General features: G+C 48.0%; 1 protein-coding gene across 1 annotated transcript; it reads right to left on the reverse strand.

Moving 5' to 3' along the window:
• Positions 1-11,007: 11,007 nt before the first annotated feature.
• LOC141417389 (pyrethroid hydrolase Ces2e-like) lies at positions 11,008-19,199 on the reverse strand. The gene is made up of 12 exons (XM_074055885.1): positions 19,060-19,199; positions 16,708-16,912; positions 15,641-15,782; positions 14,858-14,991; positions 14,518-14,776; positions 14,028-14,126; positions 13,613-13,753; positions 13,421-13,501; positions 12,948-13,092; positions 12,400-12,534; positions 11,810-11,882; positions 11,008-11,396 (listed from the first exon to the last, which is right to left on the reverse strand). Exons 1-12 carry the CDS (start codon positions 19,133-19,135, stop codon positions 11,219-11,221), a joined length of 1,668 nt encoding a protein of 555 aa, XP_073911986.1. The 5' UTR covers positions 19,136-19,199; the 3' UTR covers positions 11,008-11,218.
• Positions 19,200-27,858: the final 8,659 nt, after the last annotated feature.

Consider the following 27,858-nt stretch of genomic DNA (forward strand, 5'->3'; position numbering starts at 1 on the left):
AAAAACCACTACCAAATAAATAAATAAATAAATAAATTTAATTTAATCAAATTTAATTAAGGGTCAGGGACACATCTGCTACAGAGACACCATAGCTTAACACCATTCAATGCAATAAGATTGAAGCAAATACAGTCAAGTGTTGGGAACATGGAGACTGGCACCTTCATTCATGGCTGGTGGAATGCAGAATGACCTAGTCATTTTGGAAGCCAGTGTGGCTTTTTCTTTAAGTAAAATACATATGTGTCATATGATTCAGCAATTCCATTCTCAGGTCTTTATGGAAAACAAATGAAAGTCATGTCTAAAAATGTGCATAACAACTTTATTAAAAAGAGCCAGACTGGTGTTCAGTGGTTTATGCCTTAATCAAGCACTCTGGAGGCTAACACACGGGGATTGGATTTTTGAGGATGATCTTCACTACATAGCAGGAACCTTTTTTTTAAAAAAATGAACCCACAAAAAATAGCCAAAAATGGATGTTACTCAGATGTACATCAATCCATGTATTGTGTGCACACATGGGACGGCTCCCCTCAGTAAAAGGAAGGAAGTGTTACTTGAACCTAAAAGAAGTTATGCCTGGTGGCACAGCAAGTCACCAATGATTCCTTTAATACGAAGTGACAGAAAGGTCTTTAACATTTCCAAACTGTGTAGAGTTTCCAAACTACAGTTGACAGAAAGCAAGTAGGTGTTTGCTAGGAAGCAGGGTCCCGGACAATGCATGCAAAGGGGTGTGAGGACGAGCACTGAGGTGAAAGAAGTGTTCTCACACTGCGTGGGCGGTGATTACATGTCTCATACATTTACATAAATGTACCAAACTCTGCAGGAAATGGATGAATTTAATTACATGTAAATTACTCCTTAATAAAAATCTTATAAATAACTGCTAAATTTGCAAGAAGTTGCCTGGGAGCCCCTTGGGGAAGCATCCTGTTCATGGGCAGTACTGACACCACACAGGGGCTTTTGTGCAGCAGGAGCTCAGTGATCTCTCAGGACACAGTGCACCAGTCCTGTCACTCACAGTTCTCTTACCTCTCCCAACTCAGCCCGGTCTTCATGTTATCCTTGTCTGCCACCTGGTGCACAAGGCATCATGGAAAATTTCATCTTTCATCGCAAAAGTCCTGAGGCCCTCAGGTTGGGTTTAAATACAGTGAATGAACGAAAGGGGTTTTGACCCGGGAAGACTGGTAGCTTCAGAGGATGAGCTGGCCAGAAGTAGAGCATGGTGGAGTCCTGAGGTCTATAGGAAGCTTCTTAAAGATCCATACAAAATGATTTGGTTGAGCAAAGAAACAGATTGAGTACAATTTGGTACCTTTGTAAACTGACATAAACTGTAAGGGAAGATGTACTGGAGTGGTAAAATAGTGTAGGGAAAACAATAATGCCATAATGAAAAATAACCCCATGGTGGACCAAGCAGAGTAGGAGATGCTCAGTGGGTCAGAATCTTGCCAGGGAAATTCTGCAAGACATGAGAACACCTCCATGGAAAGACAGGCCTCAGGGAACCAGGTGACAGAAATCTCTTCTGTTATAATGTCTAGTCCTTCTAACCCCTCAATCCAAACTCAAGAACACTTCCCACAGACAAACTTCATACATGTTCTCTCATCTTGTCTCTGTGGGCCTCACAGTGTGTGCAGAACCACTTAGAATAACAGCAGATGCACACCACCAAGAAATGCACCTGCCTCTTCAGGTACAACCAGAGATGGCAAAGGTTCAAGGGTCAATGAACTGCACAATCCTGTTCCTTGCAAACCAGAGACCAGTCACAGCTTTGGTGAAGAAATAGATGAATGAGGGAGTTGTTTTCAATGCCAACCGTTTTGGTTCTCAATCTTTACAGCCATAGGTGTAGACATTTTCAGTAGTTAGGAACCTGGGGGTTGATATTGGGGAACTCTAGGTGCTGTTGTCTGACAGCTTTTGTGCTCCAAATTAAAATGCTGATACCTAATCCCTGAGGTGATGAAATTCAGAGGAGAGGTCCTTAAAAGGTGAAATATCACGAGCGGCATCATTTGTCCATCCCCCGAAGTAAGGACACAAGGAACCATCTTTCCATCTTTGATGAAGAGGCAAAGACCTCATTTGACAACAAATCTACTTGCACCTTGACCTCAAAACCTGAACACTTTTGTGGTGCTTTTAAAGAACCCAGCTTATGATTTCTTTGTGTTTTTTCTTTAAAAGGAGGAGGGTTATAGCAATGCTTCTCCCGGATAACTGGATCTCCTGGGCTTCTGCAACCCTCCTTTCTCAGTCTTTCCAGTAATTTGGATCTCAGACACTCACCACAATTCCTGGTTACAACTTACGATAATCCTGTTTATCACATGCACTCACTAAGACCCCAGGGCTTTTAGTACCTGGGGTTTAATTTGTCTGTTACAGAAGAGAGAGAATATGGGACTTTTCTAGCAGTGCACATGGGATTTTTGACCCCCTGATGTGGGTAACATTGCCCAAAGCACCTTGTTTATCTGAATGGAATGGAGGATTTGGAGGAGAGGGAACAGGACAGAAGGCTGGAAGAGGACCAAGGTGAGCCTGAGAGGAAGGAGCCAAGGGCCAGTATTGTGTGGCATAGTGTGACCATGTATTGGGCCTCATCCATCCACATTTTCATATGGCCATTTATTGATTATGTCTAGCAAGAGAGGGCTCAGGTCAACGTGGCAATGAACATCATGCAGTAAGTTATTTATAAGTATAGGCTGAAAGCAGGGATGTATGACTACCGGACTGTTGGAGTCAACCTCAGCTCCTGTGTGGGCAAGTTGGCACATTAGGCTGATGTCACCTAAACTCAAGCCCATTCCCTTCCTTGATACAGTCTGTTACATCTCTGAGTGATTCATTTTAGGCCTTGTAAGCTCTTGATCTTCTGGGACAGGGTTTTGGTTCAGAACTGCAGCCTGTCATCCTTCACGGACTTGGCCACAGCAGGCTGGATGTCCAGCTTCAAATACTGCTTTTCTTGGTCAAGCACAGGCCAGTGGGGCCGATCCTCCTTGCTGGCATTCCTGAGGATCCGACATCCACGTAGGGTGGGAGGTGGGTCATTCTGGTACGAAGCCAAGGCATCACCCCCAGTTCGTGGTCAGGACAAGGAACCAAACAGGCCAGGGGTAGAGAGTGAAGGCCACATCCGTCCCTGATATGGTAATGTAAGAACCTCCCATCAGTGTTTGCTCCTCATGGGGCAGGGCCAGTTGGCCTATTTTTCCCTCCTTTTCTGAGGTTGGCTGTGATAGGGCTATAGTATTGTGCACCAACTCTCATGTCAGTTGGACAAGGGACAAATGACTGGCACTCCCAAGGTGTCCTCCTCTGAGTGGGATGGGACGACACAATCATATGATAAAGAACCCATGCATGGTAATGAGGCCAGTCCAGAAAAGGGAAGTGCTGGATGGGATCCATTCTGGGAAGTTTGAGGGTGTGAGGGTATTCATGTTGCAAGAGTTTGGTAGCTGAGATATGAGACTCTTGAGGCAATTAGCAGGAAGCAACATTTTATTGTGTCAGCACAGACTCAGCGGACTCATGACCAAAGGCTGTGCCCCGTAAACAAAGTAGTTTCACCTTATATACCATTGATAGCATGTTCAGAAGTAAAAAGCAAGGTCTAATCCATATATGGTTATATTTAATTTTATTGTCTACTTTACCATAGTGCTATGTGACTTTCCCCTCCCTGGTGCTATGTGACCTTCCTCATGTTCAGATTTCTCAGGTTTTATCTCTCTGCTATGCCATCCCTACCTCCCTGCTACAGCGTCAGGACTCAGGCCTAAATTGTATTCTTCTGATCCTCCTCCCTATACACTCTCAACCATTCTGAGAAAAGGTGGCCCAGCACTTCTTCACCCTGCTGCTTAGAAGCGCCTCCTACTCAGTGAAGTCAGCTGAAGAGAGGAGGACAAGGTCAAGGTCTGGACACCATATCAGGCCAACGAGTCAGGCTCCACTCTCAACACTCTCCATAACCTCACTCTGGACACCAGGCCAGGTCCCGTTCCCTCCCCTACCACCCTTCCCCGACCTTCCCTTATTCATCCTGACCTTGAACTGCATCTGTCCTGAGCTCATTCCTTACCCAGCTGCCCTTTCCTTCCTCTCACCCTGGGAAGTCATTTAGAAACAATCATGCCTTTGAACCACTGCCCCTCTACACCTATACCTGACACTATGGGGGGTGCAGAAAGTGGAGGGAGCACAGGCTAGAGATTGAGGGAGCTTGGATTCTACCCTAGAGGTTCCTTTACCTATAAGATGGTGCACATGTGATTCTGTCTCTCACTGAGCCTCAGTTTTCCACTTGTGGACAACAAGGACAATCACCCATCAGGTCCTTAAGCAAGGTCCATCCCAATTTATGGAAATGAAGAAAACTCACTATTGCTATCCAAGAAGTATTCAAAGACCAAAGGAACCTCATGGCCATGATCAGCCTTCACGTGGGATGGCCTGATGTCCTTGAAAAGACTGGGCTGATGCTGAAACTCATAGAATGAGACGGGGGCACGGGAACCTAGAGGTGTGGACAGGTTAGGGTATGGTGTCTGTCACCTGGAGCTGTCTTTCCTCACCATTACTGAAGTGTGAGCTTGGTCCAAGTGTGTCTAAATCTAGATGATGAGGTGGGAGCCCAGGCAGTGCAGGCCCAGTGGGGCAGCTTTGGTTCAGTCATGTCCGTGGGCTTCCAAGCTGTGTGGCCTTGGAAAAGTTACTGACTGGACCGAGTCAGTTTGTCTACTGTAAATCTGGGTGACATCTCTCTCTTACATTACCTATGAGAATGCTGATATGTGGAACATCAAGTGCGTGCCACTCAGAGCTGATAAAGACCTGGATGGGGACCAGGACACCATAGAGCTCATTTGGGACCCACAGCTCTGAGCTCCCCAATGGCAGTCAGGCCTCAGTCACATATGTACTCATGCTGAAAATGTGCTACTTGGAGCGCAGGCATCACAAACATGAAGTTCCCATCATCTCTTGGAACTGGGTTGCAGTGTCTGGGGGTTGTCAGTGTCCCCCATGTATTCTTCCATCAAGAGATCACCACAACCAGCAGGCAACCCCTAGCCCAGGAGAATCAGGAGGAGTCATAATAAGAAGACTCCAGGACATGGAGGCTGTAGCCTCAGGGTGGAGAGATGGGGCCTCAGATGGGATGAAGTACACTGGGTAAGGGACAAGATCTGGGGTGACCTAAACACAAATACACAAGTACCCCACCCTTTACTCCCATTCTTTTGTAATACTAAGATTTGATATCAGGGTCTAATACTTGCTTGGAAGTCACTTCATCATTATAGCCTCTTCCCCAACACAAGCCCACCCTTTATTCCTGGTGTTTACTGCATGAGCAAGATATCTTGGGATATCTGTGCAATGCAAACCAACCCTGGAATCCTCAGTCACCATGTGGCTGTCATATTCTGTATAATAGTCGGCAATGTTTCTCTGTTCATTTCAATATGGTTTGATTTTACCCCATGAACTGGATAATGGAAGGAAGGTTTCAGTTTTGGGTGGCATGGATCTCAAGTCATGAAATCGTATACCACTAGGCTCTCCTCCCACTAACTACATGAGCTCTCTAGGGTCCCAAGAAGTTGGGAGTGAGACTTACCATAGGAAGGACAAAGTCATACTCATCATTGTGGACACCAATGATGTTGGTGACAGAATGAAAATCAGCAGAGGTCAATAGCCATGTCTCTGGGGTGCCTCAGTATGAAGAGTCAGTCTATCACACCAGGTATCTCTTGAAGGGAAAGTTGGCATTCAAGGCCGCGTACAGGACATTTTCTGATGTCCTTGAGTTACTTCCACCCAGTCCAAATTCTTGTCAGAATGCTCACACCCATCCTAAGAGATCCTACATCTGGTTTAGTGATTCCTGGTCCCATTTTGCATTGATGTTTCAAGGACACGCAGTCATGGAGAAGAAGTAATTGGTTGAGAATAGTAGGGACTGGTTCTCCACACCCTATTTATATCCCTCTTCTCCCACAATCACTTCATTCAACCTTACCCTGTTAATAGCCAAAATCTTCTCTTCACTCTTGCCTCTCAGGCAGTCCACCAGGGCCTCTGATTCTACCTGGTCAAAGGCAGACAGGTTGGCCACCATCTGTAAAGAAAATAATCAGGGTCTGCCTCATCTGTTCAGAGAGAAAAGTCTTTTCCCAGACCCTAACTCAGTGCATGTGTCCCCACATCTCATACGGGACAGTGTATGGATTGCTGCAGGTGTGATGTTGTTCCAACTTTCCTGACGTTCAGAAGGAGGGACCATTCCAAGTTTTACAATGTTCTGCCCATAATGGGTGTTCCAAGGTGGTAGCTTTCATGGCCTTGGAACACACTCAGTCTTTGTGAGGCAGAAGGGTATATATGGTGACCCTTGAGACGTTTAGCAATTCCCAGGATGAAGACATTTCCAAGGAACTCGATGGAGCCAGAGGCTCTGAGGGTAAGGGTGAGGCAGATGGTCTGGGTTGGGCTGATGAGGGCACTGACTGAGTAGACCACCTCAAAGGTGTTGGAGATGAGGATTTGTGGCAGAGATACCCCACTTTCCATGATGGCACCATGGAAGAGTCCTTGGGACATGGGGGACACTACTTGTGAGGACACACTAGTGCCACCTGCAGACTCACCAAAAATGGTAATGTGGTTAGGGTTGCCTCTGAAGCAGCTAAGGTTCTCTTTGACCAGCACAAGGTGGCCACTTGCTCAAGGTAGCCCCAGAAGCTGGTGACATGCTGGTCTCCAGAGCTGAGAAGTGGTGAGACTAGGATGCAGTGGAATATTATACAACAGTCCCTTGCACTCACAGGTCTTTTGCCTCTGACCAGAGCCCAGGCTTCATGTTATGCTTGTCTGTTATCTGTTGTCCATAGCAGGCAATGCCAGAATCTTCTTATTTGAACCCAAAGGTCATGAGACCCCTGAGGGTGGGTTTCAGTGCAGTAGGTAAAAGAAAGGAAATTGCCCTGGGACACTGGTGCCCCCATCAGACCTAGGTCAAATTATCCAGGGAAACCACACAGGGAAGTCCAAAGGTCCTTAGGACAAGGGATATCATCTCTTAATGACACACAGAAAGTGCTTTGGAAGAGCATAGAAGCAGACTGAGCACAATTTGGCAATTTGCATAATGGCATAAACTGTAAGAGAAGCCATACACTGGAGGTCAAAAGACATTGTAGGGACAACAATAATGTAAGAATGAAGATGAATCACACTGTGGACCAAGGAGGGGAGGAGATGCTCTGGGGAATTCAAACAGGCAGGAGGACACCTCCCTTAAAGGAGATTCTTCTTAAAGGAGATAAGAAGGGGACAGGAATCTCTTCAGCTAGACATATCTGGACCTTCTGACACACAACGTCACTTCCAGGACACACATGGAAATGTCACAGATTTGTTGTGATTGTGAAAGTGTGGCCTCCCAGTGTGTGCAGAACCACTCAGAAGAAGAGCACACCCCAGGTGACCTAATGAAGAACCCTCCTGGCTCATCAGGACCCTCCCCATGTGGCCCAGTTTCAAAGGCCAATGACACGCTCAGTCCTGTGTCTCACAAAACAGCATGTATTTCTGCTGGGCATGAGGCAGCATCTCACGGTACTCATGTTACATCAGTCAGAATGGACTAAGACTCTGCGGCTTCTGGGGTCCAGGGTTTTCACTGGCTCCTTGGAGAATATCAGGACACTTGCTGAGGGGTGGGCAAGGGTTCAGTTACCCAGGATTGGGAAAGTTCCCCAGATGACCTTGGCAAGAGTGGAGGTCTTGGTAATTCTGAGGTAGGCAGGTGAGAGAGTGTTGGAGAAGGTGAGGAGCAGAAGTTGACCTGGCTTAGTGGAGTGTGGAGGAAGGTGGGTATTCATTGGGGCTTTGCCACTAGCAGCTTCCTGGGGGAATTTACTTAATGTTCACACCAAGAGAGAGCTGAGCAGGGTTGGCAATGGACTTCATGCAGGGATTTTTATGAGTGTTGGCTGAGTGCATGGATGAGAGGGGATGAATGGCTACGTGAAAGTAGGCGTCAAAGCCCGCTCCTTATTGGGCATCTGTGTACCACAGGCTGACTCCACCTGCACTGAAGTCACCCCCACTCATCAACACAGTCTGTTACAGCTCTGCTAGATTCTTCTCAGCCCCCATGACCTTCTGGATACTACGGGGCAAAATCTTGGTCCAGAACTCTTGCCTGGAGGTCTTCAGGCCCCAGACCATGGCAGCTGAATGAGCAGCTGCAGACACTGCTCATCCTGGTCAAGCACTGGCCAGTGGGGAAGGTTCTCGCTTTTGTAGTTTTTGTGGACATGCCTTCCCAGCTTGGCATGTGGGATCACTCTGAGCCCGAAATTCATCCCCAGATCTAGGTCAGATCATGAAACAAGTAGACCAGAGGCTTCTTCTCCATAGACAGAGGAGGACAAGGTCAAGGTCTTAGACAACCCATCTGTCTTACTTGTCCTTTTCCACCCTCACCATCCACCTGTAGCCTGACCTCCCATCCCAACCTGGTCCATTGTCCACCCACACCACCCAGCCCAAGCCCTCCCCTTACCCAACTTGCCCTTACTCATGGTTGGTCTTATAGACACTGAGTTACCATTAATCAGTTTCCTCTTTTGTTAAGTGGGTGCTGTCTGTCCCTTGGACTAGTCATAAGGATTTACTGACATGATTACTGTCAAGTGCCTGGCACTCAGGCCCTGAGAAAGGCAGGTATTGGTCTGGACAACACAGAGCTCATCTGGTTGCACAGCTCTGAGAAGCTCGCAGGGCAGGCGTGCCTCATTACAGATGTACTCATACTGAAAGCGTGCTGCTTGTATTGCAGGAGTCATGATGGTGTTGTCCTGCATCATCTCTCATAACTGGGTTCGGTTTGTCTGGGGGTCCTCAGTGTCCCTCATGTACTCTTCCATCATCAGGTCACCATACTCAGGAGACTGCATGAAGCCCATGGACGGGTCAGGGAGAGTCAGGATAGGCGGGCTCCCGGCAGCAGCCTCAGGGCAGGGACATGGGGCCTGTGATGAGACAAGGAATAGAGAAAAGGGCGAAGCTCTGGAACTCACCCAGTAACCCAAGCTTACTACAACCTCTGTTCCTAGGGGTCCTTGTATGGGCAGGACATCAGGCATGTCCTTTCCATTGCTGCTGTCCCAGAAGGTCTCGCCATCTATGCTGACCTTCTCTGCAGGACACCCTGTACAATCTCTCTCTCCATTTTCTTCTGAGGGTCACAGGTGGCTGTGCTCTGAGTTGTAAGGGAGAGTTTGTATTGTATTTCAGATTGGCCAAGACCTACAGGAGAGGCACCTCAGATACCTGGTGTGATGTGCTGGCAGAGTGGCTCAAGCGGTAAGAGCACCTGACTTGGAAGTGTGAGATACTGAGTTCCAACCCCAGAGCCGCCCAAAACAAAACTAAAGAAAGCAAAACAAAACCTTTTATGAATCCATTCTACCATGAAGTAGTGTGAGGAAGTGAAAAAGCATGCTACCAGAAAGGGGGTGAATCTGTGACCCTTTAGGTGGAAATCAAGGATAAGAACATGTGTGTATTCTTAGTCAATTTCTAGTCTTTGTGTGTAAGACCTGTGCCCTGATGGTGTCTGTCATAGAGTCAGGTGTGAGTGGGATAGAAATATCTTGTTCTCTCTCTCTCTCTCTCTCTCTCTCTCTCTCTCTCTCTTCTCAGGGATGCTCAGAGGGTCAGAAACTTGCAGGGGAGCTCTGAAAGGCAAGAGAACACCTCCTGGGATGGACAGACCTCAGGGAACCAGGTGATAGAAATCACTTCTGGTAGACATGTCTAGACTTTCTGACCCGTACCCCAGTGCATCATCTAGGACACTTCCCACAGACAAATTCAGAGATGTGCAGTGCTCATGTGTTTGTGGGTCTAACGCTGTGTGCAGAACCACTGAGAATAAAAGCAAACTTCAGAAACACACTTGCCTCTCACGGTACCCCTGAGATGGCAAATGTTGAAGGGGTTAAGGGACATGCCCAGTCCTGCTTCTTGCAAACCACGGTCCAGTCACAGCTTTAGGAAAGAAACCGATGAATGAGTGGGTTGTTTCAATGCCAACATAAATGACATTCAATCTACAGGACCATAGTTAGGGACATTTTCAGTAGTTGGGATACTTGGGGCTCATAATTGGGAGCTCTAGGTACTGTTGTCTGACACACTGTGTGCTTCATGTTCATATGTTGAAACCTAATCTCTGATGTGATGATATTCAGAGTCCTCAGGACTTTGCATGATATTCAGATGATATGCACCTCCTTAGGAGGTGATGAACTCATGAACCGTCATTTAAACTTCCCAACAAGTTTGGACACAGGTGCTGTAATTTATCCAGAGACAGAGCCCTTATTTCACACCAAATCTGGTTAACTCTCACCCTGAAATTCTCAGTCTCCAAAACTGTGAAAAAGCTGCTCTTGCTTTTAAATAAAGAGTTTATGATTTTTTTGTGGCTTTGTTTTTGAAAAGCAGGGGGGTTATTGCAATGTTTCTCTGAATACCTGGAACTAGTGGGCTTGAAACCCTCCTGTGCATCTCCCCAGTAGCTTGGATCACAGACCCTCCCCAGAGTGCCGGGTACTTCTTATGATAATCCTGTTGTACCAGCTGAACTCACTAAGACCCAGGGCTTTTAGTATTGGGATTTCTATTGGCCCCTTACAGATGACAGAGAACATGGGACCTTTTTAGAGGTGCACATGAGATTTTTGACCCCCTGATGCGGATAACATTGCCCAAAGCAGCTTCTTTATTTGAACGGAATTGGAGATTGGGAGGAGAGGGAGAGGGAAGGCTGGAAGAGGAACAAGGTGAACCTGAGAGGAAGGGGCCAAGGCCCAGTGTTGTGTGGAATAGTGCGATCATGCATTGCTCCTCATCCATCCACATTTTCATATGGCCATTTATTGAGTACATCTAACAAGAGAGGGCTCAGGGCGACGTGTCAATGAACATAATGCAGTGAGTGATTTATAAGTACAGGCTGAGTACAGGGATGTATGACTACTGGACAGTTGGAGTCAACCTCAGCTCCTACCTGGGTGTGTGGGCACCTCAGGCTGATGCCATCTGAACTCAAGCCCACTCCCTCCCTGGACACAGTGTGCTACAGCTCTTAATGATTCTTCTTAGGCCCTGTAAGCTCCGTGATCTTCTGGGGCAGGGTCTTGGTCCAGAACTGCAGCCTGTCGGCCTTCAGGGCCTGGCCCAGTGCAGGCTGGATGTCCAGCTTCAAGTACTGCTCATCGTGATGGAGCCAAGGCCAGTGGGGCAGGTCCTCACTATTGGGGTTCCTGTGGACACACATCCCTGTAGGGTTAGTTGGGGACATTCTGATACCATGCTCCAGAACTTGGTCAGGCCAAGCAACCAGTAGGCTAGGGGTGTGTAGAGACTGAAGGCCACATCCTATCCAGACAAAGGAAAGTAAGGACCCGGTGTTTGGAAATGTGGGACGCAGCCAATTGGCATATTTGTCCCTTCTTCTCTGACGTAGGCTCTGATACTGACATAGTACACTGGACCAACTCTCATGTCTCTTGGACAAGGGCCAAATGACTGGCACTCACATCGTGACCTCCTCCTAGTGGTTGGGGAGGGAACAACCCTAGGATAAAGGACGCGTGCATGGTAATGAGGCCACCCCAGATGAGAGGAGTGCTGGATGAGCCCAATGCAGGGATTGGGGTGTGTGGGGTGCTCTCACCCATTCCGAGCAAAGTTGGCCCAGTACTTCATCATCCTTCTGCTTAGCAGATCCTCCTCCTCAGTGAAGTCACCTGCATAGAGGAGGACAGGTCAAGATCTGGCCACCGTATCAGGGCACCCCATCAGGCTCCACCCTCAACACCCTCCATAATCTGACCCTGGACCCCAGGCCAAGGCCCGTTCCCTCCCTTAACACCAAGGGCCAGGACCTCCTTTGCTCAACCTTCGCTTATTCATTGCAAACTTGAGCTAAATCTGTCCTGAGCTCATTTCTGACCTAGCAGACCCTTTTTTTCTCTAACTCTGGGATATAATTTAGGAACAATCATCCCTTTGAAACACACTCCTCCCCCCAGCCCCAACACCCATATCTGATACTAAAGTAAGTGCAGACAGTGGAAGGAACACAGGCTAGAGTCTGTGAGAGCTTGGATTGTAACCCAAGTGGTATTTTCGGGCTATAAGTTGGTGCACAAGTGATTCTGTCTCTTTCTGAGCCTCAGTTTTCCACTTGTAGACAGCAAGGACAATCACCCATCATGTCCCAAGCAGGGTCCATCCCAATTCCTGGAAATGAGGAAAACTCACTATTGCTGTTCAAGTAGTATCCGAAGACAAAAGAAACCTCATCGCCATGGTCAGCCTTCACGTGGGGTGGCCTGATGTCTTTGAAAATGCTGGACTGATGCTGGAACTCATAAAAGTAGACAGGGGCATGGGAACCTAGAGGTGTGGACAGGTTGGAGTGTAGTGGTCTGTCACTTTGAACTGTCCTTCCTCACCATTACTGAAGTGTGAGCTAGAACCACAGCTGTCTGGCATCTGGATGATGAGGAGGGGAGCTCCAGGCTGGAGCAGGCCCAGTGGGAAGTCCTTGGTTCAGTCATGGCCTTGGGCTGTCAAGCCGTTTGGTCTTGGAAAAATCACTGACTGTTACTGACTCAGTATGTCTTCTGTAAAATGGGGTGACATCTCTCTCACATTAGCTGTGAGAATGTGCTGATATGTGGAACATCAAGTGCGTGGCACTCTGAGCTGATAAGGACGTGGATGGGGAAAACGACACCAAGAGCTCACCTGGACAACAGGTCTGGGTTCCCCAATGGCAGTCAGGCCTCAGTTACATATGTACTCACGTTGAAAATGTGCTACTTGGAGCGCAGGCATCACAAACATGAAGTCTCCCATCATCTCATGGAAATTGGCTTGGAGGATCTGTGGGTCCTCAGTGTCCCCCATGTATTCTTCCATCAAGAGACCACCACAACCAGCAGGCAAGCCCTAGCCCAGGGGAATCAGAGAGAGTCATCATAGGTAGAATCCAGGACAGGGAGTAAGGCACCTCAGAGTGGGGAGATGGGGCCTGGGACTGGACCAGGTGTACTGGGCAAGGTCCAAGCTGTGGAGTGACCCCAGCAGAAACACTCATGTCCTTCACCTTTTCTTGCAGTACTAGGGTTCCTCAGGTCCTATGCTCGCTGGTCATGGGGTCTAAACACTTGAGCCCCAGCATTAGTCCAAGCCCACCCTTTATTCCTTGAATTTACTGCACCAGCAAGATGTCTTGGGATATCTCTCCAATGGCATCCAACCCTGGATCCTCACTCACCATGTTTGCTGTCGTGCTCTCCATAATAGCAGGCAAGGTTCCTCTGTTGATTTCTTTTATGGTTTCAGTGTAGCCCATTAACTGGGTGGTGGAAGGAGACTTTAAGTAATGCCATTAAGCCACATACTGCTAGGGTCTCCTCCCCACTACATGAGATTCCTAGAGTCCCAAGAAGTTGGAAGTGAGACTTACATTGGGGAGGTCAAAGCCAAACTCATCAGTGTTGACACCTATGATGCTGGGGACAGGATGAAAATCCGCAGAGACCAACAGCTCCTGGGGGTGCCTGGGTAGGAAGGCCCCATCTACCACTCCAGGTATGGTCGTGAAAGCCTGCAGGGGCATTCAAGTTTAGGGATCCAGGTCAGGCACAGGACATTTTCTAAGGCCCTTGAGTTAATTTTACCCATTCTGAATTCACCCCAGGATGCTCACACCCATCCAAAGAGATCTTATACGTAGTTTAGTCTCTCTTGGTCTCCATTTGGCATTCATGGCATAAGGGAACCATGACATGGAGGAGAGGTCATTATTTCAGTGTAGTAAGGACTGACTCCTCAAGCCCTATGTATTGTCCCTTTCCCCATACCCACACTACCAGCCTCACCTTGTTAATAGCCAGAATCTCCTCTTCACTCTTGCCTCTCAGGCAGTGTACCAGGGCCTCTTTGTTTACCCGCCCACAGGCAGACAGGTTGGCAACCACCTGTAAGGAAACAGGGCAAAGGCTGCCTCTTCCTTTCACACAGGAGAAAGTTTTTCCCAGACTCCACCATGCTCCATGTGTCAACATATCACCAGGGTACAGTGCATGGCTTGCTGCTGATGTGAAATTGTTTCCACATCCCTGATGTTTAGAGGTCAGGGCTACATAGGACACCCTAACTGTTTACAAGTTTCTGCTCATGAAAGGGTTCCCAGGGTGGCAACTTTCCTGACAACAGAACACACTGAGCCTCTGTGAAGCAGGGGGTGTGCATTACAACCTTTGATCCTTTCATCAATTCAAGGACAGAGACCTTTTCCAAAGGACCTCCATGGAGACAGAGACTCTGAGGGTGAGGCAGGTGTAAGCTGGGGTAGTTGAGGTCACTCACTGTGTAGACCACCTCAGAGGAGCTGGAGATGAGGTCTGGCAGAAGAGCCACCCCACTCTCCATGATGGCACCGTGGAAGAGTCCTTTGGACATTGGGGACACGACATGTGAGGACACACTAGTGCCACCTGCAGACTCGCCAAAAATGGTGACTTGGGCAGGGTTGCCCCCGAAATGGGCGATATTCTTCTGCACCCAACGAAGGGCGGCCACTTGGTCTAGGTAGCCCCAGTTGCCAGATGCATGCTGGTCTCCAGTGCTGAAAAGTGGCAGAGACAAGGGTCACAGGCCTGTCCTGGGCCTACCCTGTTCCCACTGTCCTGTCCAGCCCTAGGCTCACCTGAAGAAGCCAAGGACACCCAGGCGGTACTGGATAGCGACCACCACCACATTCTCTGTGGCTGCCAGTATGGAACCATCATATGAGGAAGCCATGCCTGCAACCAGTGCACCTCCGTGGATCCACACCATCACCTGAGGAAATAAGACAGAGCTCACACGTTCTGACCCAGGCCATACCCTCTCTGGCCTCTCCCTACACTGCTCACTTCGGCCTGTGCACCTGCCCCTGTAGAAAGAACTATCTCAGTTCTCCTTGACCTGGACCATGCATTAGGGACACAAGAACACCCAGTATAAATTTTAGGGCCACCCCTTGAACCTACTCCTGGAATAATGGCTACAAGATTGCAAAATGGTTCCATTATTCTCTACACATGTGAAGAGAAAAGAAAAGGGGTGTTTCTCTGAGTGGCTCACTTAACATTAATGGAAAGGTCACCTAACCTCATTGGCACAGTAGATGATGAATGGCTGGGGACTTGGGTGATGTCAAAGATGAGCACTTGGGCACCTGCATGGGTCTTCTGGACCCACGTTCTTAGAGTGAGCCCTCAGTTCATCAAAAGGCTAAGGCCTCTGGCCTCCGACCTCTGGGAGTTGTCAGGCCTCTGTGTTCCCATACTATGGTTGGTTTCCCTTTCTGGGTGAGAAGACTTTGTGGACATGGCAGTGAGAGACTTCTCAGGTTCACATTACATTGGGAGCCAGGTGATCTTGGCTCATTCCATCTCCTTGTAAATAAATGTCCTCTGTCCCTAGGTGACCATGGCATATCACTCACAGGTAGGTTGGAGCCCTCATCGGCATAGGCAGGTGAGTAGATGCTGAGATACAGGCAGTCCTCAGACATGGAAACAGGAGGCAGGGTCTGCTTCAGCTGCTTCAGAGAGTCCATATTCATTATATCAGAATTTTGCAGACACCTGGTGAAAATGGCAATCAGTTTTTCCAGGTACTATACAGGGGTCAATCTTAGACCCAGGTGTTAAATTTGCTCCCTTCCACCCTTAAACTCTGCTGTCTTTATTCTCTGGCACACAGATGAGGAAGTCCCTCCCCAGCAAGATACAAACCACAGGTTCTAGAGGAGCTATAATGGAGCAAGACTCAAGGGAGGCCTCAAGGTTGTTGAAGGCCTTGGATCTCCCATCTATTGAGGATGGGAAATCATGACTCCTAGCAGTCTCTACCGGATCCATTGACCGCAAATGTTGACAATAACTCCTTTAACCTGGAACAGGGGAGCAGCCACCTCAAGACCCATCACACCACTCACAAGTACTGCATGAATGACTGGGGACCTCTTTCCCATAGGGAAGTAGGACATCCCTTAACTCAAGTCTAGACTAACAGGATCATCAACCCTCCCACAGAGTCTCCACCTGGAAGCACATAAATGAGATCCCTTGCTAAAGGCTCCTGGCTCTGCAGGTTGGCACAATCTCTGTGGAGGGTGGGTTTCCAAGGAAGCTGTACTGCTGCCCTGCTAAGGTTCCTGCAGTATCTGCTGCTGGAGCCAGGGGCTCTCACAGTTCATGGAGCCAACCTGGACCTCTCCCATAGACACTTCCCCTGGTGCAGAGAACACCGGGAACACCCAAGTGTGTCTCTGCTCCTACCACAGAAACCAGAACTAACATGTCCAGGTACCAAGCCCTGGATTTGAGCCTGGCAGGGTTGCGCCACTCTCTCAACCTTATCCCATTCACTGGAAAAATGCATGTGGTATCCTCCCAAGGCAGAGGGAAAACATCTGTGAGTTCCGATGGAAGAATCAGTAGGCCCGGCACAGAGCTCAGGGGGCCCTACCCAAAGGCCTGAAGTTCCCTGGGCCCTGGGAGAGCTTACCTGGCTGGGTGGGAGGTCCCATTCCTCACACCACTCCAAGGTGCAGCAGGCTTAGGGGGTGCAAACCGCAGCGATCCAAGAGGTGGCTTGGCAAAGGGAATTCCCAGGAAGGTGTGGACCCCCACATCGGTGCCCTTCACGTGGACGAGGCTGCCCTGCACCTGCCCTGTGTGAGTGGTCCTGATGGGTCCGGCTGAGTTCTTGCCTGTGGATGGAGAGAAGCACATGAGAGTTGGTCCTGCCCAATGAGATGTCATGCACGCTGTGAGTGTTGCCACCTCCTTGCTACTCCCAGGTCTGCCCTTGTCAAGACACTGGTCCGCAAACACTGGCTTCACATTGTTTCTCCTTTTAACACTGACGCTCCAACACCACTTGGTTCTTAATTCTATTTTCATGAAAAGTTCTAAATTTTCTATCACTAACAGGATCAGCAGATTGGTGTCTAGGGCTGAGGTTAGGGGTTGTGTTTGGGGCTTGAGGAATGCAGGTAGTTAATTTTGTGAATGTTCTAAACAGCATGAAATTCACAATGTGTTTACAGCCCAAGGGAATTTGATTGTTCTTCTGTAGAAGTCAGGAGTGTGGTGTAGACAAGTGCCAGTTACTATACCTCCATCTCAGTGAGTTCATATCCCTGGCTTCATTCAATCTTGCAGATGGAAAACATGAAAAACAAGCAAGCAAAGAACTCTGTGTATGTGTTGACACACACAGACCTTTTCTTCATGTTCCCTAAACAACATAGTATTACAATATGTATGTAGCATTCACGTTGAAGTAGTCACTATATGCAACCTGGAGGCTTTTCAAAAGCTACAAGCTCAGGTTACATGCAAATACTAGGCCATTTGTACTTTTTTGTGCCATTACGGTCTGAATTCAGGGCATGAAGCTTGCAAGCAGGCACTCTATCACTTGAGCCACTCTACCAGACGTTTTCTTTTGAGTTTTACTGAGATAGGGTCTTATGAACTATGTGCCTAAGGTTGGTTTTGAACCATGATCCTCCAGCTCTCTGTTCCATATCCCATTTTAAAGTGGAGTCATCAGTGAGGTCTTGCCTAGAAGGCCCTGGGGACTTCCCAGATCCTGACCAGGAGCGGGTAAGATAAGGAGTCCAGCAGTGGCAGCCATGGGTGGGGAAATCTTAGGGCAGATTAGATTGGGGAAATGGGGGAAGATATCTTCAGGTCCCACACCAGGGGATTTAGGGGAGAGTGAGATCAAGGGTTGCACATACATTCTGGGCATCGAGCCCTGAGAGCATGAACTTCTGATAAGATCCTGGAGAGTACGTGGCACGCAAAGAGCACATTCCCATTGCTCTGGAAGCCAAGCCATTACTTTGTCCAGTCAGGTTCATAGTATGAAATGAACCCATGTGGTCTCTCCTTTCAGCTTTGAGATGTGGTACCGGGGGTTTGTGAATCCCTTCAGGGCCAGTAACCTTGCCTGGGGCCCATTTGGAGGGTGGCAGGGTCTTTTCTGGCCCAGGAGATGTCACAATCAGAGACAAATAGCACTATGAATGTATTATCACCATTGTGTGCTGACCACAAATGCAGGAGGAAAAAGTTCTAAATCCCACCCCAGGTTTCTGACCTGCCCTTCTGGCTCTTCACAACCCTCCTTAATCGCCTGCCTATTCAGTGATGTGTCTTCAGCCAGCCCTGACCCTCTAAGCTTCAAGGACCACCCTAGGCTTTTCGACATGTTATGTGGACACAAGTTTCCCACACCTGAATTTTTATCACAGGTGTAACCGGGACCAGAAAAGAAAAATCCTTTCTGGATAGCTAGCTTGTCTTCTGGCCAGTATACTCTGCTTGTTGATTAAACTGACTCTTTTCCCCTCTTTGTCTAATTGCTGGAGAATCTGGTAACAAAGGTTAACTCCCTTTGTTCTTCAATTACCCCGGGGGTCTTCTACCCTTTATTTGTTCCTGACCACCTGAGCAGTAAACCTTCCAGCCAAGGTACAGCTTCAGAGAAGTGGTGACAGACACCTGGAGAATCAAGGCCAGTAACCAAGGTGGACACACAGGAAGTCACCCATTCAAGCTCACCCCCTGAACTCTCCATGGAAAGGTGGACATTTTCTCTCAGACTTGGGACGACAGAGGTTTAAGACCTTCACTCGCCCTATCCTCATCTTTGTCCGAGAAATAATAAAATTTGTTTCCTTTTCCTCAAACCCAGCTCCCATGATTTGTAAATTGTGAATTGCCATTGAAGCCATGGGGCCAGTCCCTTCCATCTTGAAGCCCTTGGCTCCCAATCTCAGGCTGTGCCTCAGCACACTGTGACAGATCTGACCCTGGTCCCTGTCATCCCCTTCAGAAGTCTCACCTTGGACTTGGAAGAGGAGAAGCAGAAGCCCACAGGCTACGGTTCTCAGCCACATTGGAAGTTGTTCCAGCCGCATGGTTGACTCACTGCACTGTGCCTGCAGTGTTTCACTGACAGGCAACTGATGATCAGAGCCTCACCCTGACTGGAGTTTGGACAGGGAATGGGTGGGAACAGTGCCCGGTGGGTGCTGCATGATAGTGACACTGAGCAGGGATTGGTCCCAGGAAACGAGTGGCCAGCAGGTAGTGTATGGCTGCCACCCCTCTTCCCATGCCCCCTTCAGCTCCTCCAAATTTACTATGTGCCTTTTGCTGACCTCAGAGATACCTCGGTGACCCTACACAGAGCTAGTCACTGCATGATCATTGTCTAAGCAGTCTGAATCCTAGAGACTAGACTATAAGGGGTTAAAACAGTGAGCAGAAGGCTGTAATTTGAGAAGCCAGGAGGGCATCTCTGAGGAGGTGTTTGCTCAGGATCACACAGGTGGACAATTGTTCCCACCTTTGAGGAGGTGAAAGGAACTGCTTGAGCAAGTACCTTTTCACTAAGTAACAGTGTCCTTCATCTGCAGAACTCCTCCAGACCATCAGCATGCATTGTACTCATCCCCTTAAACAGTTCCTTATCTCTTAGAGTCCATGATCTGAGGTCCCTTCCCAACTCAACCTTGGCCCTTCTTTTGTAATATACTTGAGACTGTGGTACTTCTGCAGGTTCCCAAGCCAGTGCACAGTTAAATATCCACAGGAACAACATGAAATGAGAGCCTGTTGGTCCTGGCACTAGGAACTAAGTAGAGCTTTGATGAGCCAGGGGTGTCAGGGCCTCTCCTGGAGATTCTGAGTATCCTCAGGGTTGTGCGGATATACGGCTGCCATCCTTGGTCTGTGATCATCCACCCAACCTGACTTCCAAGAAGAAACATCGTTAAAGTCAATCTCAGACAGCCTATAACCAACAACTGCCTGCTCCCTGAAAACAACAACTACCTCAGCGTTCCTGCCCCCATAGGCACTCAGAGCCCACCCGGCACAGTTTTTGTCCCTTCTCAGAGCCATGGTGGCAGCAACCACATTTCCCCGGGACTGAGGGGCCAGGAGCCTGGATCACTGCTTCTCCTTGACCTGCCCATTCATCAAGGCCTTCTGTCCATTCAAGGTCTCCCATCCAATATTGCAGGCCCTGTGTGGGCAGAGCTCTCCCTGCCCTTAATATTCCTCACCTAATTACAGCTGGGCTGTGGGGGCTGAAAGATGCCCACTCCTCCCATACTGGGTCATCTCATAGCTCCTTCATGTTAACTGGACAGCAACAGGGTTTCTCCCTCATTCCTAATTCTGTGACTGCTGTCCATCTAATGGGCAGGGTGCTCTCGTGCCCTGCCACTTCCACTCCACCAACTCATTGACCTTGACCACGGCCAAGATCATGATAAAATCATGCAGTGAATAAGTCTCAGAAGTATATAAGCTCAGAGGGAGAGAGAGTAATTAACAGAGAGAGAGAGAGAGAGAGAGAGAGAGAGAGAGCGCACTATGGGGAAAGGGGTTTTAGTCCGAGGCTCAAAGTCTAGATTTCTATTTCAGTGACACACCCATTCGATCAAATCAGTTGTAAGACCCATAAGAACAAATGGTCAGGAGCACATTGAACAACTCGCATCAACTTGGCATCTGCACAATTTAGGCAGATCTGAGCCCGGTTGCCGTCTCCTCCATATGAGCCTCACCCAGGCCCTGCAAAAGGAGCAGGAGCCCACTGGACACAGTCCCCTACTGCACTGGGTGTTGATTTAGGGACATGATCTTCTCTCAGGCATATGTCAGTTCTGCAAAGCAGGCCCAGACTCAATGACAGGCAACTGAGATCTGGCTGGACTTTGTACCGAGCAGCAGGAGTTGGGGTTCTGGTTAGCCTGGCGAAGCAGTGCTACAAGAGAGTGGCACTGAGTAAGCAGAGTAGAAGGGGGGCCAGGGCTACATTAGGGCGTGGTTGCCTCCCCTCTTCCCGTGCCCCCTTTAGCCTCTTCTAAAAGTGCTGAGTGCCTTTTGCAGCACCCCTGGAAGCCCGACTTGAATCCTGCAGTACCAAGTTCACTGGCATTGCAGTCACAGGCTTATGAAGACATTGAGCGCAGAAAGGAAAGAGCAGGGAATGTTTGAGAACTTTGACAGGGCAAAAACAACCACTTGAGCAGAGGCAGGGAGCTGTGACTGTCCCCTTCACCCTGCAATTCTTCTTTGCTCTCAAGGATGCATGCTTTACCGGAACCCCTTCAAATCTCTCCATCTTTAGGGTCATGGTCTCTGGATTGCACGGACCCATCCCTAGTTGGAAGCGGTATTCCGTGGACACACACTGTGACAGCACTTCTTAAGGACCGATCCAACTACTCTCCCCACCCCACCATGTGACAGCCCTAGAGGCTAGCTCCCACCAAGAACAAATTCACAGTCACTTACCTTCTGATCACAGCTGTGGTGAGACTGTGTTCTATGGACCTGTGCTAAGGCAGTGGAGACAAGAGTGTCTAAAACACCTAGAATCCTGCCTGGACACAGCAGAAACAGCAGGGGCCAGGAGCTCCCCCAAGCCTTACTTCCCGGAGGAAGTGGTATTGGATTCGAACTCACACAGCCTTTAGTGCCTTCTGAGAATAGCCCTTGACGTTTTTCATTCCACTACCCAATAGTCCTGGGAACACAGAGACTGCTACCACAGAATTCCTTCTTGACACCTTTCTGGGAGAGATTATTTCCGCTGATACAGCATGAAAAGGGCTTCCCTTGACCTCTACCTAATCAGCAAGGCCTGCTGTTAATTCATTGCTCCTTTTTGAAGCACTCTGGTCCAAATCATAATCGGAATGCCTGCTGGGCAGATTCTCTCTGTCTTCAATTCTCCTAACTTAATTAACAGCCAGACATGGGGTCTGAGACATCCCAAATCATCCCATCAGGATCATGAGCACATCCTTCTGGACAACACTGGGCTTCCTCCTAATCCTGGGGCTGCTGTCTACCACTGCCAGGGAGAAGTCCCCGTGTGCTCCACCACTTCTTGCACCATCTTAAGGAGGTCCTGGCATCCATGATGGCTAAGATCATAGTAAAAGTATGCAATGAGGATGTCTCAGGAACATTTCTGTATGCGTGGGAATATGATGAAAATTCACAGTGGTCCAGTGAGATAGAGACAGGCAGAGAGAGGGAGAGAGACAGATAGAAAGAGACAGAGAGAGACAAATTGAGATAGAGACAGTGAGAAATTGAACAGAAGGAAGAAGCAGAAGCTAAAAGTCCAGGGAGATTCAGGCATGGTGACATACATGCATAACTGCAGTAATTAGGAAGCTGAGGCAGAAGGAACCTGAGTTTCAGTTCATTTGTCTCAAGAAAAGTAAATAAATAAATTAATTAAAAAATAAAATAGGTGGAGTGGCTACAGTGGTAAGAATGCCTTCCTAGCAAACAAGATGCCCTTGTTCAAACACCAGTGCCAAATAAATAAATAAATAAATTTAATTTAATAAAATTAAGAGTCAGGGACACATCTGCCACAAAGGCACCATAACTTAACATCATTCAATACAATGAGATTGAAGCACAATACAGTCAAGTGTTGCGAACCTGGAGCACCGGCACCGACATTCATGGCTGGTGGAATGCAAAATGACCTACTCAGTTTGGAAGACAGTGTGGCATTTTTTTTAAGTAAAATACATAATTGTCATATGACTCAGCAATTCCATTCTCAGGTCTTTATGGAAAACAAATGAAAGTCATGTCCGAAAATGTGTCTAACAACTTTATTAAAAAGAGCCTTGCCTGGTGCTCGGTGGATTATGCCTGCAATCCCAGCACTATGGAGGCTAACACAAGGGGATTGGATTTTTGAGGCCAGTCTTCACTACCTAGCAGGAGCCTTTAAAAAAAAAAGACCCCACAAAAAACTGCTGAAAATGGATGTTACTCAGATGTACATCGACGTATTGTGTGCACACATGGGACGGCTCGTCTCATAAAAGGAAGGAAGTGTTCCTTGAAATTCAAAACACCAATGATTCTTTTAATATGAAGTGACAGGAAAGTCTTTAACATTTCCAAGCTGTATATAGTTTCCAAAGTACAGTTGACAGAAATCAGCTGGGTGTTTGCGAGGAAGCAGGGTCCAGGACAATGAATGTAAAGGGGTGTGAGGATAAGCTATGGGGTGAAAGAATTGTACTAATACTGAGTTTGCGGTGATTACATGTCTCATACATTTACATAAATGTACCAAACTCTGCAGTAAATGGATGAATTTAATTATATATGAATTATTCCTGAATAAAAATCTGATAAATATCTGCTAAGTTTGGAAAACGATGCCTGGGAACCCCTTGGGAAAGCATCCTGCTCATGGGCAGTACTGAAACCACACACGGGCTTGTGTGCAGCAGGAGCTCAGTGATCTCTCAGGACACAGTGCACCAGTCCTGTCACTCACAGTTCTCTTACCTCTCCCAACTCAGCCCAGTCTTCATGTTATCCTTGTCTGCCACCTGGTGCACAAGGCATCATGGGAAACTTCATCTTTCATCACAAAAGTCCTGAGGCCCTGATGTTGGGTTTAAATACAGTGAATGAACGAAAGGGGTTTTGACCTGAGAAGACTGGTGACATCAGAGGATGAGTTGGCCAGAAGTAGAGCATGGTGGAGTCCTAAGGTCTATAGGAAACATCCTAAAGACCCATGCAAAATGATTTGGTTGAGCAAAGAAACATTTTGAGCACAATTTGGTACCTTTGTAAAATGACATAAACAGCCAGGGAAGACGTACTGGAGTGGTCAAACAGTGTAGGGAGAACAATAATGCCATAATGAAAATTAACCACAGGGTGGACCATGCAGAATAGTTGATGCTCAGTGGATCAGAAACGTGCCATGGGATCTCTGTAACCCATGAGAACACCTCCTTTAATGAACAAGCCTCAGGGAACTAGGTGATAGAAATCTCTTCTGTTATAATGTCTAGTCCTTCTGACCCCCCAACCCAAACTCAAGGACACTTTCCACAGACAAACTTCATACATGTTCTCAGATCTTGTGACTTTGGGCCTCACAGTGTGTGCAGAACCACTTAGAATAACAGCAAAGAGTCAAACCTGCCTCTTCTGGTACCACCTGAGATGGCAAATATTCAAGGGTCAATGGACATGCACAGTCCTGCTCCTTGCAAACCAGGGACCAGTCACAGCTTTGGTGAAGAAGTAGATGAACGAGGGGGTTGTTTTCAATGCCAAACTAAATGGTATCCAATCTACAGGGCCACATGTGTAGACATTTTCAGTAGTTAGGACCTGGGGGCTGACATTGGGGAACTCTAGGTGCTGTTGTCTGACAGCTTGTGTGCTCCAAATTCAAATGCTGAAATCTAATCCCTGAGGTGATGAAATTCAGAGGAGAGGTTCTTAAAAGGTGAAATATCACGAGAGACACCATTTGTCCATCCCCCGAAGTAAGGACACAAGGAACCATCTTTCCATCTTTGATGCAGGGAGAAAGCCTTCATCTGATACCAAATCTACTTGCACCTTGACCTCAAAACCTGAACACTTTTGTGTTGCTTTTAAAGAACCCAGCTTATGTTTTTTTGTGTTTTTTTCTTTAAAAGGAGGAGAGTTATGGCAATGCTTCTCCCGGATAACTGGATCTCCTGGGCTTATGCAACCCTCCTTTCTCAATCTTTCCAGTAATTCAGATCTCAGACACTCACCACAATTCCTTGTTACAATTTATGATAATCCTGTTATAGAACCTGAACTCACTAAGACCCCAGGGCTGTTAATAACTACGGTTTCATTGACCCCTTACAGATGAGAGAGAACATGGGACTTTTCTAGAGGTGTACATGGCATTTTTGACCCCCTGATGTGGGTAACATTGCCCAAAGCAACTTCTTTATCTGAATGGAATGGGGGATTTGGAGGATAGGGAATGGGACAGAAGGCTGGAAGAGGACCAAGGTGAGCCTGAGAAGAAGGGGCCAAGGCCCAGTGTTGTGTGGCATAGTGTGACCATGCATTGGGCCTCATCCATCCACATTTTCATATGGCTGTTAATCGATTATGTCTAACAAGAGAGGGCTCAGAGTGATGTGGCAATGAACATCATGCAGTAAGTAACTTATAAGCACAGGCTGAAAGCAGGGATGTATGTCTACCGCACTGTTGGCGTCAACCTCAGCTCCTGTGTGGGCAAGTTGGCACATCAGGCTGATGCCACCACAAACTCAAGCCCATTCCCTTCCTGGACACAGTCTGCTTCATCTCTGAGTGATTCATTTTAGGCCCTGTAAGCTGTTGATCTTCTGGGGCAGGGTGTAGGTCCAGAACTGCAGCCTGTCAGCCCTCAAGGGCCTGGGCCACAAAGGCTGGATGTCCAGCTTCAAGTACTGCTTATCCTGGTCAAGCACATGCCAGTGGGGCAGATTCTCCTTGCTGGCATTCCTGAGGATCCGACATCCACGTAGGGTGGGAGGGGGGTCATTCTGATACCAAGCCAAGTCATCAGCCCCCAGATCGTAGTCAGGACAAGGAATCAAACAGGCCAGGGGTAGAGAGTGAAGACCACAATCTGCCCTGGTATAGTAATGTAAGAACCTCCCATCAGTGTTTGCTCCTCATGGGGCAGGGCCAGTTGGCCTATTTTTCTCTCCTTTTCTGAGGGACGCTGTGATAGGGACATAGTTTTATGCACCAACTCTCATGTCAGTTGGACAAGGGACAAATGACTGGCACTCCCAGGGTGTCCTCCTCTGAGTGGGATGGGAGCACACAATCATATGATAAATCACCCATCATGGTAATGAGGCCAGTCCAGAAAAGGGAAGTGTTGGATGAGATCCATGCTGGGAAGTTGTGGGGATGTGGGGGTGTTCTTGTTACAGGAGTTTGCTAGCTGAGATATGAGACTCTTGAGGTAATTAGCAGGAAGCAATGTTTTATTGTGCCGGCACAGACTCAGCGGACTCATGACCAAAGGCTGTGTCCTGTGAACAAAGTAGTTTCACCTTATATACCCTTGCAAGCAGGTTCTGAAGCAAAAAGCAAAGTCTAATCCAGATATGGTTATATTTAATTTTATTGTCTACTTTACCCTAGTGCTATGTGACCTTCCTCATGTTCAGATTTCTCAGGTTTTATCTCTCTGCTATGCCATCCCTACCTCCCTGCTACAGCGTCAGGACTCAGGTATAACAGTATTCTTCTGATTCTCCTCCCTATGCACTCTCAACCATTCTGAGCAAAGGTGGCCCAGCGCTTCTTCACCCTGCTGCTTAGTAGCTCCTCCTACTCAGTGAATTCAACTGAAGAGAGGAGTACAAGGTCAAGGTCTGGACACCACATCAGCCAACAAGTCAGGCTCCACTCAACACTCTCTATTACCTGACTCTGGACACCAGGCCAAGTCCCGTTCCCTCCCCTACCACCCTTCCCCGACCTTCCCTTATTCAACCTGACCTTGAACTGCATCTGTCCTGAGCTCATTCCTTACCCAGCTGCCCCTTCCTTCCTCTCACCCTGGGAAGTCATTTAGAAACAATCATGCCTTTGAACCACTGCCCCTCTACACCTATACCTGACACTATGGTGGGTGCGGAAAGTGGAAGGAGCACAGGCTAGAGATTGAGGGAGCTTGGATTCTACCCTAGAGGTTCCTTTACCTATAAGATGGTGCACATGTGATTCTAACTCTCACTGAGCCTCATTTTCCACTTGTGGACAGCAAGGACAATCACCCCTCAGTTCCCTAAGCAGGTCCATCCCAATTTCTGGAAATGAAGAAAACTCACTATTGCTGTCCAAGAAGTATCCGAAGACAAAAGGAACCTCATCGCCATGGTCAGCCTTCATGTGGGATGCCCTGATGTCCTTGAAAAGTCTGGGCTGATGCTGGAACTCATAGAAAGAGACAGGGAAACGGGAACCTAGAGGAGTGGACAGGTTAGGGTATGGTGTCTGTCACCTGGAGCTGTCCTTTCTCACCATTACTGAAGTGTGAGCTTGGTCCAAGTCTGTCTAAATCTGGATGATGAGGTGGGAGCCCAGGCTGGCGCAGGCCCAGTGGTGCAGCTTTGGTTCAGTCATGTCCATGGGCTTCCAAGCTGTGTGGCCTTGGAAAAGTTACTGACTGGACTGACTCAGATTGTCTTCTGTAAAATTGGGTGACATCTGTCTCTTACATTAGCCATGAGAATGCTGATATGTGGAACATCAAGTGGGTGCCACTCAGAGCTGATAAAGACCTGGATGGGGACTAGTACACCACAGAGCTCATTTGGGACCCACAGCTCCGAGCTCCCCAATGGCAGTCAGGCCTCAGTCACATATGTACTCATGCTGAAAATGTGTTACTTGGAGCACAGGCATCACAAACATGAAGTCCCCCATCATCTCTTGAAACTGGGTTGCAGGGTCTGGGGGTCATCAGTGTCCCCCATGTATTCTTCCATCAAGAGATCACCACAACCAGCAGGCAACCCCTAGCCCAGGAGAATCAGGAGGAGTCATAATAGGAAGCTGTAGCCTCAGGGTGGAGAGATGGGGCCTCGGATGGGATCAAGTACACTGGGTAAGGGACAAGATCTGGGGTGACCTAAACACAAATACACAAGTAGCCCACCCTTTACTCCCATTCTTTTGTAGTACTAAGATTTGATCTCAGGGTCTAATACTTGCTTGGAAGTCACTTCATCATTATAGCCTCTTCCCCAACACAAGCCCACCCTTTATTCCTGGTGTTTACTGC

This window comes from Castor canadensis, chromosome 15, assembly GCF_047511655.1.
Source record: "Castor canadensis chromosome 15, mCasCan1.hap1v2, whole genome shotgun sequence".
Classification (NCBI taxonomy): domain Eukaryota; kingdom Metazoa; phylum Chordata; class Mammalia; order Rodentia; family Castoridae; genus Castor; species Castor canadensis.